This window comes from Pipistrellus kuhlii, unplaced genomic scaffold (genome assembly GCF_014108245.1).
Source record: "Pipistrellus kuhlii isolate mPipKuh1 unplaced genomic scaffold, mPipKuh1.p scaffold_m20_p_3, whole genome shotgun sequence".
Lineage (NCBI taxonomy): Eukaryota > Metazoa > Chordata > Mammalia > Chiroptera > Vespertilionidae > Pipistrellus > Pipistrellus kuhlii.
This window is the reverse complement of record NW_023425529.1, coordinates 14729342-14747486: the sequence shown is the minus strand read 5'-3', so window position 1 is coordinate 14747486 and position 18145 is coordinate 14729342. Positions and strand designations below refer to the sequence as shown.

The following is an 18145-nucleotide window of genomic DNA, read 5'->3' as shown; positions in this document are numbered from 1 at the left end:
TGGGAATTTGCCAAAGAGGATATCTGCTAACTTCAAAGACTAAATCTGAATGTGTACCCAAAGGTGATCCCTAAAACATTGTCCAGTTACTTGGATGGCCTTCCCCAAGATGACCCCTAAAATACTTATATGTATGGTTGAAGATCTTGCATATATTATATATATATATATATTTGCTTAAAAATAAGTCTAATGAAATGTTTCATTAATGCACACTTTTCACTGTGATTCTCTCATTATTCCTATGTTTCAGGTTAGTCCCTTCCAGTTCTGAAATTTTGGGTCCACACTATAAATCCCTTTGTTTGCCCATAAGCACCAGGATGGTCCAGGCCCAGCATAAAAAAGACGTGATTATTAATTTACAGCAGAGACTTACTCCTTAGCTGTGCCCTCTCGGCGTTTTCCAGAAAAGACCCAACAAACCATGTCTCAGTAGGGGTGGCATCAGAGCAGCCCCTTCAAAGCTGCAGAACAATGGTCTCTGTGTGGCTCCAAGAAATTCCATGCCACTCAGACTCAGATTTGTCTCGGTGACCACCAGCTGTCAGCATCTGGAATCCATTCGCCCATTTCATAAAGCCACTCAGACAGAACTTCCTGTAACCAGGATGGGGCCCAGTGATGTGGTCTAGGGAGGATAGCTAGGAGTGATTGGGCCAGTGCCAGATTATCCATAAGAAGAGACAACCTGAGCTGAGAGCACCAGCTCAACAGAGGTGAGATCATTTTTTTTAAATAACTTGACACTAGCTATGTCCATAAAAGCATCGAGGAAAATATTAGAACTTTTGAGGGCTTTCTTAAATGTATGTTTTGGTAGGTATTGTTTTTATTTTGAATTACATTTGCAGGAGCATCGTATTCTTTTCAGTGCTTAAGACTTCTATGCCGAAACCAGTTTGGCTCAGTGGATAGAGCGTCGGCCTGAGGACTGAAGGGTCCCAGGTTCGATTCCGGTCAAAGGTATGTACCTTGGTTGCAGGCACATCCCGGGGGGAGGGGGGGGGGGTGCAAGAGGCATCTGATCGATGTTTCTCTCTCATCGATGTTTCTAACTCTCTATCCCTCTCTCTTCGTCTCTGTAAAAAAATCAATAAAATATATTTTTTTTTAAAAAGACTTCTAGATTTCTGGTCCAGGGTTGGGAACTATATTATATTGGATTGGGGTTGAGGATATGGACTACATACCACATAGGGGTCCCCAAGTCTTCTGTGTATCTAAATCCCAGTGTCCAGCACAGTTCTGGCATTTGGGAACTCAGAAAATGTGTGGTGACTTGATCATGCTTATCCCTGCAGGCACCACTGCTGCTGGTGTTGCAGTCAACCAACCTGGCCACCCTGGGCTCCCCCCTGAAAACAGTAGCAGAGAATGATGAAGAGACCATCACCACCTCCACCCCTGCCCATTTCTGCTTGGGTGACCACTCACTCTATCTTCCAAACTGAAACATTTGGGAATGAAGGGACTGGAGGGTTAGAAATAATTCATAAGACTTCCTTAATCACCAACAGGTGTACTCCCGGTTGTTCTTGGCAGGCCTGATGTATATCAATCTATCTATCTCTCACCAATGTCTTTTCAAGCAGGGTGACAATTTTTCCAGTCCCCACCTCTTTTCCTCCTTCATTCCTACCCAATGGCTCTTCCTTGGTCTCTGAGACACTCCCCTGAATTGTCACCCTCTAAGTCTTTCTAATTCTAAGAGGCCCAGCTCACATCAAATGTGACCATCCATCTGGACTACATCCACGGTGAGTGAAGGCAGAGCAATGGCACCTGTCAAACAAAGGCCGTTCTTCCACGGGATCCTAGATGCCAGGGAATGGCTGTATAAATGATTGTTCCTCACCATTCAATGTGGGAGGCCCAGAGTCGTGTATTTTATTGCATTATAAAACAGCTTGTCAAGGGCTTAATCATGCAAAGCAGATACGTCATCAACACATCTCATACGAAAACAGTGATGAAGCTAGTGTCTATGTCCACTGCCTTAAAAGGTACAGGTACAGGCAAAAAGTCATAAAAGATGTCATTTCAATCCAGAAAGCCTTATCATTGAGCACCTGCTATGTTCCAGGCCCAATTCTAGGCACTGAGATGAACAGGAATCTGAGAGAATTCCTACTCTAAAGGAAGGATTCATCTGAGCTTGAGTGGGAGAGAGGTAGGTAAACAACTGACCACAGCTGAAGCAGAATGTGTTTAAGATAGGAGCACTGAAAAAGGGAAATGGCTTTGGACTGGAGAGACGAAGGATGGCTCCTTTGAATAGAAGATACGTGTGTTTTGAAGGATGAGTAGGAATGCAGTAGATTAAAGTCCACCCAAGAGGATGACTGATGGGCAGGCATACCAATGGGTGTCATCTGGAGCCATGACTTTGTCCAGTGTAGCTACTGAGTATATATGGTTTGGGGGTAGATAATGTAGAGAAAGAAAAGGCTAAAAAGGAAAATTTAGTATCACATTATAGAGGATTTTAAAAGTCAGGCTAAAGGAGAGGGATTATCCTATTTACAAGTAGGAACCCTGGAAAGATCTGATTATAGGGGATATCCTCTGGAGAAATTAATTTAGAAGTGATGTGTAATGTCGACTGGAGGCAGACAGGGAAATAAAGGCAGAAAGGCCATGAGAAGATTACCATGCCCACCCCAGGGTCCATATCACACCTGGGGCCCTAATAATGTGGGATTTATAGATAACTTCATTACAACCAAAGAAGAAGAATAAGTAATAATCTATATATATAAAACCCCTAATATGCAAATAGACCAAATGGTAGAACAACCGATCAACTGCTGACCACGAAGGGGCGTGCACAGAGCATGGCGGGTGTCAGCAACAGGCAGCAGAGTGCAGAATATGGTGGGTGTTGGCCATCGGCCACAGTGGGATGGTGGAGCAGGAGAGCTGGGTGGGGGGGGGGGGGGAACTAGACCAAGATGGGAGATGGGGCACTAGTCACTGTCATCAGGGCGAGCCTCTGGTGGTTACTGAAAATTCTTTGCTCCCACGCACTGCTGTCTCGCCCAAGCACTGGCCCCACTTGCATCCACTACCAATACCTGGCACCACCCCAATCTCTTGGCACCATCAGTGGGTGGGAATGGTGGTGCCGGCCCCAATCGACCCCCAGGGCTTCTCCACCTCCCCCTGCTACTAAGGGGCAATCGGGGCAGCAGCCACTGCTCAAACCCACTGACAATGTCAGCCCTGCTCACACCCACTGCTGGTGACAGCCCCAATTGCTCTGCACTATCAGAGAGTGGAGCGGGGCTGGTGCCATTAGCACATGGAGTGGTGGCAGTGGGAGCAGGGCTGCAGGCAGACAGGGGACTGGGGCTGCAGTGGGAGGAGACAGGCAGGGGCGCAGAGGATGGGCTGAGACCCGCCCTTGTGCCCACTGCAGCCTCGCAGCCTATAGTTCCTTTCAAAGTGCACGAATTCATGCACTAGGTCCCTAGTAATATAATAACATATACACTATAAAGTAAGTACAACAGAAGCACAAACCACTGCCTGTTGCTTCAACTGGATATTTTGTGAGAAAAATCTCTTACAACTGGATGCCTTGACCTTTTTTGTTTCTTTATTGATTAAGGTATTGCATATGTGTCCTTATTCCACCATTACCCCCCCCCAACTCCTATTCATGCCCCCACCTCCCTTTTGTCTGTGTTCATTGATTAGACTTATATGCATGCATATAAGTCCTTTGGTTGATCTCTCCCCCTTACCCCTGCTGGCCCCTACCCTCCCTGAGGTTTGATGTTCTAATAGTTGATTTTTCTCTGTCTCTGAATCTATTTTTATCGATCAGTTTATGATGTTCATTATATTCCACAAATGAGTGCGATCATGTGATATTCATCTTTCTCTGCCTGAGGATGCCTTGGCCTCTTAAGCACAACTGGGACCACTCCCCTAACTTCCCAGGTGGCATCCATTTAAAAAGTGCCAATGATCCCAGTCATAGAAAGGTTTATCAGCTAGAGAGGAAAGCTAGGAACACACATGGGCACTTGTGTCCTGCTCCCCTAAATAAAAAGCAAAATAAAAAGCCAGCAGAAATCCTGCTGTTTCCTTTGGTGAGGTGGTCCCGTTGCATTTTTCCCCCCTTCTTTTTCTGTGTGGTGCTGGGATTGAAAATCCTGCCTGGAGCTCCCCAGGAGGCATTGGCCTTTCTCCACCCCCACTCCTGCCTGAGGTCTCCACCCCTCTGCTTCTGCAGGAAAACATAGTCTCCTCCTAATGCCCTCAGAGTCCTCACATACCTGTCCCCCACACCTCACCTTATTTCATGCCTTCTCATGCTTCACTCACGTCATTCTTCTCCGACCAGGCTGCTCTCTAAGGTTGTACCTCTCTCCTCTGATTACAGTGCTGCTCACTTCCTCCATGGCTCTTTCCTCCATTTTTAAAATGATTTACTTAACGTGATTGCTGATTCTCCCCTCAATGGACTGGAACAGCAATCAGGAAAGATCCCAGTGTCTTAGCACAATGCCTGCCTGTCAAATATTTGTCAAATAAATGGAGGGATAAATTAATGAGTGAATGGATGGTGAATGAGTGATAGCATGAAGGACACTGGGTTATAAGTGCTTCGGTTTCCCCTCTAGACAGTGAGATGTTTGTATATAGGAACCTATTCATCACAGTGCTGTATCCTCGTTGCCTACACAGGCTTCACGTTTGCAATAAGCACAGGTTGAAATGAGTAAAATCAAATTGGAGGAGACAGATCAGGGCTGCGTAAGCATAGGAGAGCCAGCCAGACTGGATTCTGGATTCGGATAAACTGATGTGGCAGGGATGTGCCTCCGGAGGCAGGGTAGAGAGAGGGCAGCTTAATGAGAACTGGGGGACTTCCATGCAGAAGGAGCAGAAGGCAACACAGAGGGAAATCCAGGCTGGGAGTTTGGGGAAACAAGCCCAGGCCTGGACTACTTTAACTGGGGTGTGACTTTGGATGTACCACCTCTTTCTCCTGGCCTCCGTTTGCTCCTCTGTAAAAGAAGTGGGACAGACCAGATTGTTTATAAGGTTCCTTCTAGCTGAAATATTGCATTGTGCAAAGTTTGACATTGGAAATAAATGCCAGCCCGGCTGAGGTGGCTCAATGGTTGAGTGTTGACCTAGGAGGTCATGGTTCGATTCCTGATAAAGGCACATGCCCAGGTTATGGGCTTGAACCCCAGCAGGGAGCATGCAGGAGGCAGCCAAGCAATTATTCTCATCATTGATGCTTCTCTCTCTCTCTTTCTCTCTCTCTCTCCCTTCCTCTCTGAAATCAATTATATATATATATATATATATATATATATATATATATATATATATTTTTTTTTTTTTTTTTTTTTTTTTTTTTTTTTTTAAGATAAAGAAGCCGAAACCGGTTTGGCTCAATGGATAGAGCGTCAGCCTGCAGACTGAAGGGTCCTGGGTTCAATTCCGGTCAAGGGCATGTACCTTGTTTGCAGGCACATCCCCGGTGGGGGATGTGCAGGAGGCAGCTGGTCGATGTTTCTCTCTCATCGATGTTTCTAGCTCTCTATCCCTCTCCTTTCCTCTCTGTAAAAAATCAATAAAATATATATTTATTTTTAAAAAAGATAAAGAAAATAAATGTCAGTTAAGGGAATGTAATAAGCATCTTGCTCATTCTGCAAGTCTGTGGTCTGCAGGTGACTCACTCCAGGCTAGGCCACACCTCCCCCATCATGCACACTCCTCCACATGTGCACACCAAATGCACGCACAGAGGCCATGCCAGCCCAGGGCCCATCTCTACAGCCAAAGAAGAGTCAGGCAAAGATGGGCAGAGAAGTGTAACATTTACTACCTGGCTGTTTTGGGAACTTCTGCCAACCCCGTCCCTACACAAGTTCTGAGTCCCCTGCCATTGGCAAAACCCAAACTCCATTGGTCCTCAACTCTGGACTCCATGCCCGAATGACAGTGATGGGGACAGGGCAGCCATTCTCCTCTAGCCCTCTATTCCCACTTCCCTCTTCCCAAATGCCCTCCCTTCTTCCTAACCCCCCTTCAAAGTCTCTAGAAGCTTCCCTTTCCTATTCCATTCCCCTTCTCCTTCCCACTTCTGACCTGTAACACTTCATTTCTGAGCCCCTTGCAAGGCACTCAATGCCACTGTCTTTCGTGATTTGCTTGTGTTTTGCCCTGATGGCTTCCCCACTGGGACTGGGAAGCATATGAAGGCAGAAACCACATTCTTTTTTTTCTTTTTTTTTTCATATGCTATTATGAACCCTTGTATTTTATTCGATTTCCTTCATTTTTACCTAATATCCTATTTCTTTTATTTTTCACTTTTTTAATTAAGGTATTATATGCATACATATCTTACCATTGCCCTCCTCCCCACTCCCATACATGTCCTCACTCCCCAGTTTTTCATCCATTGGTTATGCTTATATGTATGCATACAAGTCCTTGGGTTGGTCTCTTATCTCCCCCATATCTCCCTACCCTCCACGCTGTAATTTGACAGTCTGTTTGTTGTTTTTCTGTCTCTGTATCTATCTTTTTGTTCATCAGTTTATGATATTCTTTATTATCCATAAATGAGTGAGATCATGTTGTGTTTTTCTTTCAAGGGACCACATTCTAATTGTTGTTCCAGGATCCCCAGCACACCAAGGAGGGCCGGGCCCAGGTAGCTGCCGAGCAGATGGGAGCTGCTGAGGTCCAAATCAGAGCAGAGCATGAGATGACCACCCAGGGTCCCCCTCCACGTGCACAGCCTCTACTTCCGGAGGGGATCTGGAGCAAGGAGTCCCTGCACCAAGAGAAATGCTTCGCTCCATGCAGCCCAAGCCTGGAAGTGCTCATGTCTTTACCACTAGAATAACTCAAAGTCCAACTCTGCGGAGAGGTTCCTCAAGGACTGGCACGGCTTCGTTTTCCCCTCCAGGGAGTGTCCCTGGCAGGGTGAACCAAGGAGCGGGGGCTTTTAAAGCATATGAAAAAGCCCAACTGACGTGGCTGTAGTTGAGCGTTGACCTATGAACCAGGACGTCACGGTTTGATTCCAGATCAGGGCACATGCCCAGGATAAGAGCTCCATCCCCAGTGTGGGGCCTGCTGGAGGCAGCCAATCAATGGTTCTCTCATATCATTGATGTTTCAATCTCTCTCCCTCTCCCTTCCTCTCTGAAATCAATAAAAATATGTTTTATTTAAAAAAAAAAAAAAAAAAAAAGCATGTAAAAAAATTTTTTTCTGAGTCTGTCATTGCTTAGGGTTCAGCAATCAGACAGGCAAAAAGCAGGTCGTGGAAGGGGGCCACTGCTCTGCAGGGGAGACGCTGTTCTAACCCTGGAGCACAGCCCAAGCACAGCCCTGCTCTCCGCACTGAGGTTGCTGAAGCTGGGGGATGGGGTGATTTCCTGCTGTGGGGGCCAAGAAGCAACATCTGGATAAAAAGCTTGGCTGAGGCCACTTGATGTAATCTCCTCAGGAAGGTAAAGGCGGTGGAAAATCAATACAGCAGAGGAGGGGAGGCTGAGAGGGGACAGGAGGGGCCTCTTACCTCAGGCAGCCCGAGTAAGAGCCTTGACATTCAGGCTCCTTTCCCGATAAGCACAGGAACAGGTGAACCAGCCTTTCTCATAACCATAGCAACAGGCACATTGAGAAGACACGGAGGCTGAAATGCTTGTGCTGTCCAGTGGGTGCCCCTCCCAGCACCCCAGGACAGATTCCACACCTCTGGCGACAGAGATGAGAGGCAGCAGCTTATCACCCCCACTTTGGGAGGTCCCCTGGGGCCCCCCTGATTCCCTTGATAAACCTTCTGCAGTATCCTCTCCTTTCACACAAAATAGGAATTTACTCTCTCCTTTCCTCCACTGCACCCTGAAGATTTCAGCTTGCACTCACTTACTGGGCATAAAAGTTGAAGGCTGGCCCTAACCGGTTTGGCTCAGTGAATAGAGCATCGGCCTGCAGACAGAAGGGTCCCCGATTTGATTCTGGTCAAGGGCAGGGGCCTCAGTTGCAAGCTCAATCCAGGGCCCAGGTCATGGTGCTGCGGGAGGCAACCAATTGATGAGTCTCCCTCACACTGATGTTTATCTCTCTGTCTTGCCCTCTCCCTTCCACTCTCTCTGAAAATCAGTGGGAAAATATCCTCAGGCCCTAGCTGGTTTGGCTCAGTGGATAGAAGGTCGGCCTGTGAACTGAAAGGTGCCAGGTTTGATTCCGTCAAGGGTACACGCACAGGTTGTGGGCTCAATCCCCAGTGGGGGACTTGCAGGAGGCAGCCGATCCATGATTCTCTCTCATCATGGCTGTTTCTCTCTCTCTCCCTCTTCCTTCCTCTCTGAAGTTAATAAAAATATATTTGTTAAAACTATCCTCAGGTGAGGATTAACAGAACAAAACGATGCAGACTGTCAGGCACCTGGACACCTCTAAGCCCTGGGCACTGCACCACAGTCTTTGTTGCTTAAGGAACTGTCCTTCTGGTCCACGGTAGTAACTTCTCTGTTGCCTTGAAGGGAGGGTTGAGCCCGGGACTGGGTGGCCCAGTCCCAATCACGAGGTGTGCGCTGAACTCCACGCATTGGCTTTAAAGCCATAGAGGGCTTGGAGGTGAGACTCCATGGAGTTGAGCTTTGGCAAGATGCCTGCTTTGAGGCAGATTGTAAATTATAAATAAGTAAAACAGCTCTGCTTCTCCTCCTTTGCCCCAGCATGTGGTGAAAAACAACAGAACCCAGCCTGCAGCCCTGTTTCCTCCTCAGGTTGGCTGCTCAGTCACAGGCACTGGCTTTATCATTGTGTCAGCATCTTAAGCCCATAATCCCCAGGCAACAATTTAGCAGATCCTCCCTCGCCCCACGGAGACCTGGATGCAGATGCACCCTCACTACTAGCCATCAGCTCACTGTTGTCGTGGGGGAGGCGTGACTGTGCACCACCAGCCTCCCTGGCGACCATGTGAAATAACCAGGCTTCGGATAACTCGGCAGAAAAAGCAACAGCAGGAATTCAGAGCCCCCACGGGAATAGCTAATCCCAGAGAGAAATTCTAGCCAGTGTTGTACCTACCCACTGTGATGTTTTTCCACAACCGTCCAGTGAAAAGGAAACAAAGAGATTCGTTCTGGGTTTAGGGAATACGCCAGACACGGCAGAAACCAGCCTTTACTGTGGACAAGCAAATCCCTCTTGGACTCTGGCTGCCTCCGTCCACCAAAGGGCAGTGCATTCTCCTCTGTCCATCGCGGTTGGCAGGGAGAGCATAGCAGGTGCTGCTCCCCTCCCTCCCTCCCTCTGTGACCTTCACTCCAGGGCCTCGTTTGTGAACGGACTTCATGCCTGAGAATCGGGCCTGTTTCCCAGGGCTACTGAGAGCCATGGCAGGGACGGCTTAAAATCTGCAGACAAAGGAGAGTTCAGAATCCAGCAGCCGGAGACCACAGCAGTGGTGGGGGGAGGAGCAGAAGGGGGTCCCTGTCACCCTCTGCCTTTAGCTCCATCCCAGTCCATGCTGATGGCTGGGTCTCATACCAACATGTTACAGGGGGTCCATGCCATCAAAGGCCCGAGATGAACAGAATTTGCTCCTCTACGCGTCACAGTGGGGACCCAGCAAGAATATGTTGATGATCAAATCATTGGGGTTCCCAGTTTTCTTCCCCAGTCAAGGTGGCATTTGTTCTGACTCCAAAACCAGAAACAGCAAGTGACAGGCTTATTATTATTATTATTATTATTATTATTATTATTATTATTTAAGAAAGAAAAGCATCAGTGTAGATAACGAACGCTTGCCTTAACCAAGTAACATTTTATTTCATGGGATAAAAGCAAAGAGAATGAATTGTCAGAAGTCTCCCTCCAACATCATGAACATGCTTTCCAAAGGAAGTTATAAGAATTGTTTAAGGCGCGCAGAAAAGAGTCAGGCTTGCCTTTCTTCCAGAACATTCTCTGCCCTAGATGCACAGCACCGATACCACATCCCAGAAAAGAGAGAGGCTCACAGACACAGGAGCCAGACCCTGTACCGAGGGTCTCCGACTCTACGTTTCACAGAAAAACACCACAGTAACTCTCTCTTCCATAAAGACAACATATGTCCAAGAAAAATATATCCAAAATATCTTCATCTGAACTACAGTACAAAAATCCTCTCACTAGCCATAAAAATATTTCCCCCTATACACAAATATAATAATATGTAAAGCAAATTTGGAACACATGGATGGGGGAGGAGGGGCACGGTATAAAATCCCTGGGGATCTGGGCTATTTAAAGTCATTTTTGTTTGGGTTATTCCTCTGCTGGGTATAGGAAACTGGCTACAAATACATCCATCTCATGGCGCTCACCATTTTAACAGCTCTTTGCGTCATGGAATGTGGTACTTTTTAAAAATAGGCGACTCTTGGTGTCATGGAAAGAAGAGGAAAAGTTGGGGGGATCCAGGGAAAGAGGGAGTGAGGAAGGGATGGGAAGAGGGAAGGGAAGAGGGACAGACTTGGGTTACGGGGTGGGTTTGAAATACTCTGTGGTATAATGTAAAGAGGCCCAAGCTCGGGAGGCTTCCGGCATCCCACCAGAACCCCCCCATCCCCCTCACAAATCTGTCTCCCGGCTGGTGTCCAGGCAGAGGGCATACAGGGACCTCCGCAGGTCCACATTGCTCTTGGCCTTGAGGTGACACTTCTCTAGAGGGCAGCTGCCCCCTCGGGCCCCCTCAGCATTCTCCGGGGGGGGCCCCTTGCAGAAGGACCCCTTGTTCCAGCTGGCCTTCCGCTGCTGGCCTCTGCCCTCCGGCCCCAGCCCCTGGCTCTGGTTGCCCTGCTCCTCCTTGAGGGCGGCCAGCTCCTCCGACTCGCGGTGGTCCGTCTCCCGGTGGTAGAAGTAGTTGAAGTTGGAGACGATGACGGGCACGGGCAGCGCGATGGTGAGGACCCCGGCGATGGCGCACAGGGAGCCCACGATCTTGCCGCCGACGGTGACGGGCCTCATGTCCCCGTAGCCCACCGTGGTCATGGTGACCACCGCCCACCAGAAGGCGTCGGGGATGCTGGAGAAGTGGCTCTTCTGGTGGTCCACCTCGGCGAAGTAGACAGCGCTGGAGAAGAGGATGACACCGATGAAGAGGAAGAAGATGAGCAGGCCCAGCTCCCGCATGGAGGCCTGCAGGGTCTTGCCCAGGATCTGCAGCCCCTTGGAGTGGCGGGACAGCTTGAAGATGCGGAACACGCGGACCAGGCGGATCACCCGGAGGATGGCCAGGGACATGGCCTGCTGCCCGTTCTGGCCGCCGCCGCCCCCGGAGGACTGCGGCTCGGCCAGCTCGGTGCCCAGGGTGATGAAGTAGGGGAAGATGGCCACCACATCGATGATGTTCATGATGTTCCTGCAAAAGTCGGCCTTGCTCGGGCAGGCCAGGAAGCGCGCCAGCAGCTCGAAGGTGAACCAGATGACGCACGTGGTCTCCACGATGAAGAAGGGGTCGGCCAGGGTCCTGGGCAGCCGAGTAGGAGGCGCCGCCGCCGTGGGGCCGGGGCCGGAGGAGGTGGAGGGCGCCCCGGCCCCCCCGCTGCTGCCATTGGCCCCCCAAGCCGCCGGCCCCCCCAAAGGCGGGGGATGGAGAGCCGCCGCGGCCGGGGGATGGCGGTGCAGCTCGCGCTCGTCCTTGAACTCGGGCAAGGTCTCCAGGCAGAAGGTGATGATGGAGACGAGGATGACCAGGACCGAGACGATGGCGACGGCGCGCGCGGAGCCCGAGCTCTCCGGGTACTCGAAGATGAGCCACACCTGGCGCTGGAACGGGCGGCGGGGCAGGGGCTTCTCCTCCTCCTTGATGAAGCCCTCGTCCTCCCGGAAGCGCTCCATGGCCTCGTCCCCAAGCTGGTAGAAGCGGATCTCGTCGGCGAACACGTCCAGGGAGACGTTGACGGGTCGGCGGAGGCGGCCCCCGGACTGGTAGTAGTAGAGGATGCCGTCGAAGCTGGGCCGGTGGCGGTCGAAGAAGTACTCGTTGCGCAGGGGGTCGAAGTAGCGCAGGCGCCGGGCGGGGTCCCCCAGGAGCGTGTCGGGGAACTGCGCCAGGGTGCCCAGCTGCGTCTCAAAGCGCAAGCCCGAGATGTTGATGTGGACGCGCTGGTGGTGCAGGGCCGGCGCCGCGCTGCTGGGCACCGGGTCGTCCTCCGCCGCCGCGCCCTGGGCGGGGTCGTCTTCGCCCTCCTCGTCCCCCGGGGGGACCTGTCTAGGCGGCTGCGGCTGCTGCGGGGGCAGCGGGGGCGAAGGCCGCCCTCCCGGCTCCGCGCTCCGGGGCGCGCCGCACCCCCCGGGCGCCGGCCCTCTGGGTCCGTCGCAGAGCGCGGCCGTCGAGGGGCACTGGAGCTCCCCCGCTGGGACATGGCCGCAGCCCCCCCGGGCCTCACCTCCTCCTCCTCGGACGGTCATGGCCCCGCCGTTCTCCAGGGGCAGCAGGGAGATCTCCATGGCCCCGGGGCGCGGGGCATGCTGCGCCCCTGTGGGTCGGTTCCCGCGCCCCCGCTCACACTCCGCGAGGGCCTGGCGTGGGGCTCCTCTCCCGCCGTCGGCTGGCGCACCAGTGGGGCGGGCGCTGCTAGGGTTGCTGGCGCGCGCGATCCCCTCGCTAGGTCCTGACGTCAAGAAGCCGCTGCCCAGCTAGCTCGCTGCCTTTCTCTGGGTTCTGGCAGCCCGTTACCAAGCAGCCAAAAGCCTCCTTCCAGCAGATGCAACCTTCAGCCGCCCCTCCCGGCGGCGCGGCGCCCAGCCTCTCCCTCCCCTCTCCCCCCTCCCCCCTCCCTCCTTTTCCCGCCTACTCCCCTCCCCTCCTCTTCCTCCCGCCTCCCCTCCCGGGTACCCAAACAGCGTGCGTCTCTGGTCTCTCCGGAGGGCGCAGCGGGGGCCCTGAGCAGGGGAGGGAGGAGGGCTGAGAGGTCGCGCCAGGGCGAGGGAGAGAGGTTGGGAGGGAGCGGCGAGGATGGAGGAACAGGTTGTACCAAGAGCGCTGAAACTCCCGGGGCAACCAGATGAGAATAGCTCGGGGTTTCAGTTCACCTGGGAGCACGCTGAACGCAGAGTGGACTCGAGGGGAAATGAATTGTCATGGGTTGAAGGGATAAATCTTTGGCTGCGTCGGAGTGAGAAAAGAGGCAACCATCCTTTTCACATCTCTGCCCTTGGAGGAATGACGGTTCTCTCTTCTTTGGGAAACATTTCACACTGAAAGGGGCGAGGCAGAACTATATAGGCCTTGAAAGATGAGATAGATAGATGACAAATAGATAGATAGATAGATAGATAGATAGATAGATAGATAGATTTCCAAACCAATGGAGAAGCCTCTTCCCAACTCCTAACAAACCCACCAAGAGGTAATAGGCTGCAACCTTGCAGTTACCCCTCCCTTGCCCTGGGAAAGCCCTCATTTCCGGTCCAGATAGCAGTGGTCAGCAGCCCTGTAAGTTAAGGTTGCGAGTTTGATACCTGGTCAGGGCACATACAAAAAGCAATCAATGAATGAATAGATAAGTGGAACTACAAATTGATGCCTCCCCCCCAAAAAATCAATAAATAACATATTTTTAAAAACTCCTTAATAGGGAAGGGGAGGAGGGATGAAGAAATCCTGGTGAGAGCTGTTCTTGCCCGGCGAGGGGAGCTAGCCACGGTGGAGGGACAGTTTACTTTTTGTAACATATTTTATTGATTTTTTACAGAGAGGAAGGGAGAGGGAAAGAGAGTTAGAAACATAGATGAGAGAGAAACATTGATCAGCTGCCTCCTGCACACACCATACTGGGGATGTGCCTGCATCCAAGGTACATGCCCTTGACTGGAATCGAACCTGGGACCCTTCAGTCTGCAGGCCGACGCTCTATCTCCTGAGCCAAACCGGTTAGGGCTAGGGACAAGTTTGCATGAGAGAACCAGGGACCTTGTGGAAGCCCCAGAGCTGAGCAACTCCCAGCAGTAGAATAATAACCAACACATACTTTGCTCTTATGATGCACCAGGCCCAGCAACCTGCTTCGTAAGTACTAAGATTATCCTTATTTTATAGATGAGGGAAATGAAACACAGTGAGACTGACTAACTTGCCAAGGTCATACAGGCAGGAAGTGGCAATGCTGAGGTTCACACTTACGCATGCATGGATTGGGCTCTTGCTCCTGGCACTCCACTCCTCTGCAGAAGTGTGTGACCCCCTTTCCAGATGCAGGCACTCTCTCCCCGAAACATGGGGCCTGAAAGCTTAAGTTCCCTCCTGCAGGAGGCAAGGGATGGCTAAGATAACAGCCAAGTCCTTCTGGGTTACCACACTGGGCTACCTATCTGCCCCTGCCCCAGCTCCCACCACGTTTCAGTGGGCATCTATAGTCAAAGGAAATACCTTTCAAGGCAATTCTGGCAGTTCCAGATGTTAGTAGGTTTTAAGTTACCATAAAGTCACTGTGTTTTTTTTAATGTCTGATTAGTTTTGTTCCTCTATATATTTTGGGGGGTTTATGAGTGTGGATGCTACAGTCTCTTGTCTGCCATCTGCACAGGTGGGATGTTTTGGAAACTTGGTACCAGGTGCACAAGTGTTGGTTGAAATAGCAGGGTGTGGACATGAAGGCCCCTGTCTGGCTGGAGAAGTGTATGTGCGTGTGGCTTTTTGAAGTGTATGTGAGAGTGGACATGATTTCAGCAGGTGGACATGTTTTCATTGTGTGTGACTTGTGCATGTGATTCGCTGTGCTTACAGATGTGCATGAGTGAGGAAGGGGCAGGAAAGTGAAAACCAGTATGTGGAGGCATCGCTGGTTGACCAAAGGGCCTTGCACGCCCCTCCCCAGACCTCTGCCATTCCTGCTCCATCTGCTCTGGGTTTTGTTTTTGTTTTTGTTTTTTTAATATATTTTATTGATTTTTTACAGAGAGGAAGAGAGAAGGATAGAGAGTTAGAAACATCGATGAGAGAAAATCATCGATCAGCTGCCTCTTGCACACCCCCTACTGGGGATGTGCCCACAACCAAGGTACATGCCCTCAACCGGAGTCGAACCCGGGACCTTTCAGTCCGCAGGCCGACGCTCTATCCACTGAGCCAAACCGGTCCCAGCTGCTCTGGGTTTTTATTTTCTCTGGCTCTGAGGTTGCCAGTCAGGGTCAGGTATGCCCTTGGGGAGCCCGGGGCTTGCTGAGCTGCAGACCCCTGGCCTTGCTTCTTGTTTACTGACTCGTGCATCTTATAACTACAGGGATACCAGACTGGTTCAGAGGATCTCTTCCTGGGCTCCCCAAGGAAAAATGTTCTCTGGACCTTGTCTTCCAGGGGGAGACCGTTTCCTGAAGAATCAGCACAACATAAACAGTCCTGGAAAAGCACACAGGCCAGGCTTCCTTTAATGTGGTCATTTCTTAAATCTGCTTTCCATACATCTATTGCTTTCATAATTTTTATTTTTTTTTTTCAAAATTGCCTCCAGATGCCACATGTGGCAGCCATGGGTCTCCCCTTAAACAAAGAACTTACTTTTTTAGTTTCAAGGAGTACAGTTAGCTGACAGCCTCAGCTGGTGGTGTTAGGGGCAGAAATAGAATATTGTGGACTAGCTGTTAGTTATAAGAAACATGAATCGTTCTCTGTTAACTGTGATTGGTTTGTTCTGATTAAAGAAAGCACATTCTATCCAGGCTGAGAGTTATACACCCTTGGGATCTGGGAGTCAACCTTAGAATGTGGTCCATTCTCAACCAAGAACTGCCTATTATCCTGGAAAGACTAACAACCTTATTGCCCAAACAATGGAGGCCCACAATGCCTGTAATCTCTACCTGTCATATCCATTCTTATTCCTTTTGCCTATTTGCCTGGTTTATGGAGGGTGCAGGGCGGATTTTCATGAATGACCTGCTGCTCTCCTATGCTGCTGGCATTATTGGAAAAAAATGCTCATATAAGATTCAACCCTGCCTCTGTTTACTTGGCTCAGGTAGTGACCGGCACTCCAGATCCACAGGGTAACAAGGACAGGCCATTTCTGCTCAGTGCAGACTCGGCTGTTTTCCCAGTCCTTTTTCTCTCACTCTGGTAAACAGCTATTTCATATCACCCCCATCACCTTCCATCTCCCCTCCATCAAAAAAGGAAAGTGGCCGAAACCGCTTTGGCTTAGTGGATGGAGCGTCGGTCTGCGGACTGAGGGGTCCTGGGTTCGATTCCGGTCAAGGGCATGTGTGTTGGTTGCGGGCACATCCCGGTGAGGGGGGGGGGGGGGTGCGGGAGGCAACTGGTTGATGTTTCTCTCTCGTCGACGTTTCTGGCTCTCTATCTCTCTCCCTTCCTCTCTGTAAAAAATCAATAAAATATATTTTAAAAAAAACAAACAAACAAACAAACAAACAAACAAAAAAGGAAAGTGAAGAAAACCATCTTAGCATCTCCTCTACGAGGGAAGCTGTCACCCCCAGACTGGGGGGACTTGTTCGTTCCCACTTCCCCACAGTTCCTCACATCTTTGTAAGCAAACATGAAGATGTTGGGAGTCAGAGGAGAGAGCTTGGGACTTCTTAGGCTGGACCGGGGAGAGCCAGTAAAAGGCAGCATAAATAAAATTCACCAAAATGCCTTTAAACAATTTTTTAAAAATATATCTTTATTGATTTCAGAGAGGAAGGGAGAGGGAAAGAGAGATAGAAACATCAATGATGAGAGAGAATCTTTGACTGCCTGCCTCCCGCACGCCCCAACTGGGGATTGAGCCTGCAACCCAGGCATGTGCTCCCGTCCCCTTTTTAAATATATATATTTTTTATTTTTATTTATTTATTTTTTTTACAGAGAGGAAGGGAGAGAGATAGAGAGCTAGAAATATCGATGAGAGAGAAACATCGACCAGCTGCCTGCTGCACACCCCCCACCGGGGATGTGCCCACAACCAATATACATGGCCTTGATGGAATCAAACCCAGGACGCCCCAGTCCATGGACCGACGCTCTATCCACTGAGCCAAACCACTTTCAGCAGTCATGTGCCCTTGACTGGAATTGAACCTGGGCCCCCTCAGTCTGCAGGCTGACGCTCTACCCACTGAGCCAAACCAGCTTGGTTTGGCTCAGTGGGTAGAGCCAAATTTTTTTATTAAAAAATAAAAAAATTATTAAAAAATAATTTTTTAAATATATTTTATTGATTTTTCACAGAGAGGAAGGGAGAGAGATAGAGAGCCAGAAACGTCGATGAGAGAGAAACATTGACCAGCTGCCTCTTGCACACCCCCTACTGGGGATGTGCCCGCAACCAAGGTACATGCCCTTGACCGGAATGGAACCTGGGACCTTTCAGTCCGCAGACCAACGCTCTACCACTGAGCCAAACCGGCTCCGGCTAAATAATTTTTTAAAAAATGGTAGGCTGGGTCTTACTGCTCAGTGTTACAAAGTATAGATTTTGTGGTGCATTACTATTAAATAAGATATGGCAAGGCTATGTTGCCAAGCAATGATTGAGTAGAGAATTATCAATCAGCAAAGGGGTAAAGCCCTCTCTCACTTAATCCTGTCCCCCAGATGCACTCCATGTAGATTTGTAGTAAAAAAGCATTTTAATGAGGGGAGCAGCTGTTCTTCCTCTCCCTGCCCTGCCCTCTCACTTGCCCCTCAATGCAACACCTTGGGAAGGAAACCCTGGAAATGACCTTCCTTTCCTGTTTGATGGAAGCGTCAATGTCGAAATAAAGCAAAACACATGAACAAAACAAACGTGTTTGAGGGGGGGGGGGGAGGGAGAGGATGTGTTTACTGTGCTAAGAGATGGAAGCTGGAGAAAAAGCTGGGGGTTAGAGGAGAGGGAGAGATTATGCTTAAATTGACCCAGATCTGACAGAGGCCTCAGGAAGACTGTTCTGATTTCCGGTTTAGAGGGATTGAGATTAGAGGTCATTCACAAATCAAGACACATCTGGAGCTTGGCTTTTCCCCTCCCTCCCTCCTGTCCTCTTTCCCTCTCTCCATGTAATCCAGGAATAAATTCATTAATGGATCCAGTGCATTTTCAGAGACCAAACATAGAAAGGAAAGTGACTGAGATATACAGGGGCCCGGAGGGCTTTGCCTTGGTGAGTA

General features: G+C 50.1%; 1 protein-coding gene across 1 annotated transcript; it reads right to left on the bottom strand.

Moving 5' to 3' along the window:
• Positions 1-9812: 9812 nt before the first annotated feature.
• On the bottom strand, positions 9813-12800 carry KCNA5 (potassium voltage-gated channel subfamily A member 5). The gene has a single exon (XM_036458714.2). It carries the CDS (start codon positions 12502-12504, stop codon positions 10624-10626), a length of 1881 nt encoding a protein of 626 aa, XP_036314607.1. The 5' UTR covers positions 12505-12800; the 3' UTR covers positions 9813-10623.
• Between the last annotated feature and the right edge of the window lie 5345 nt (positions 12801-18145).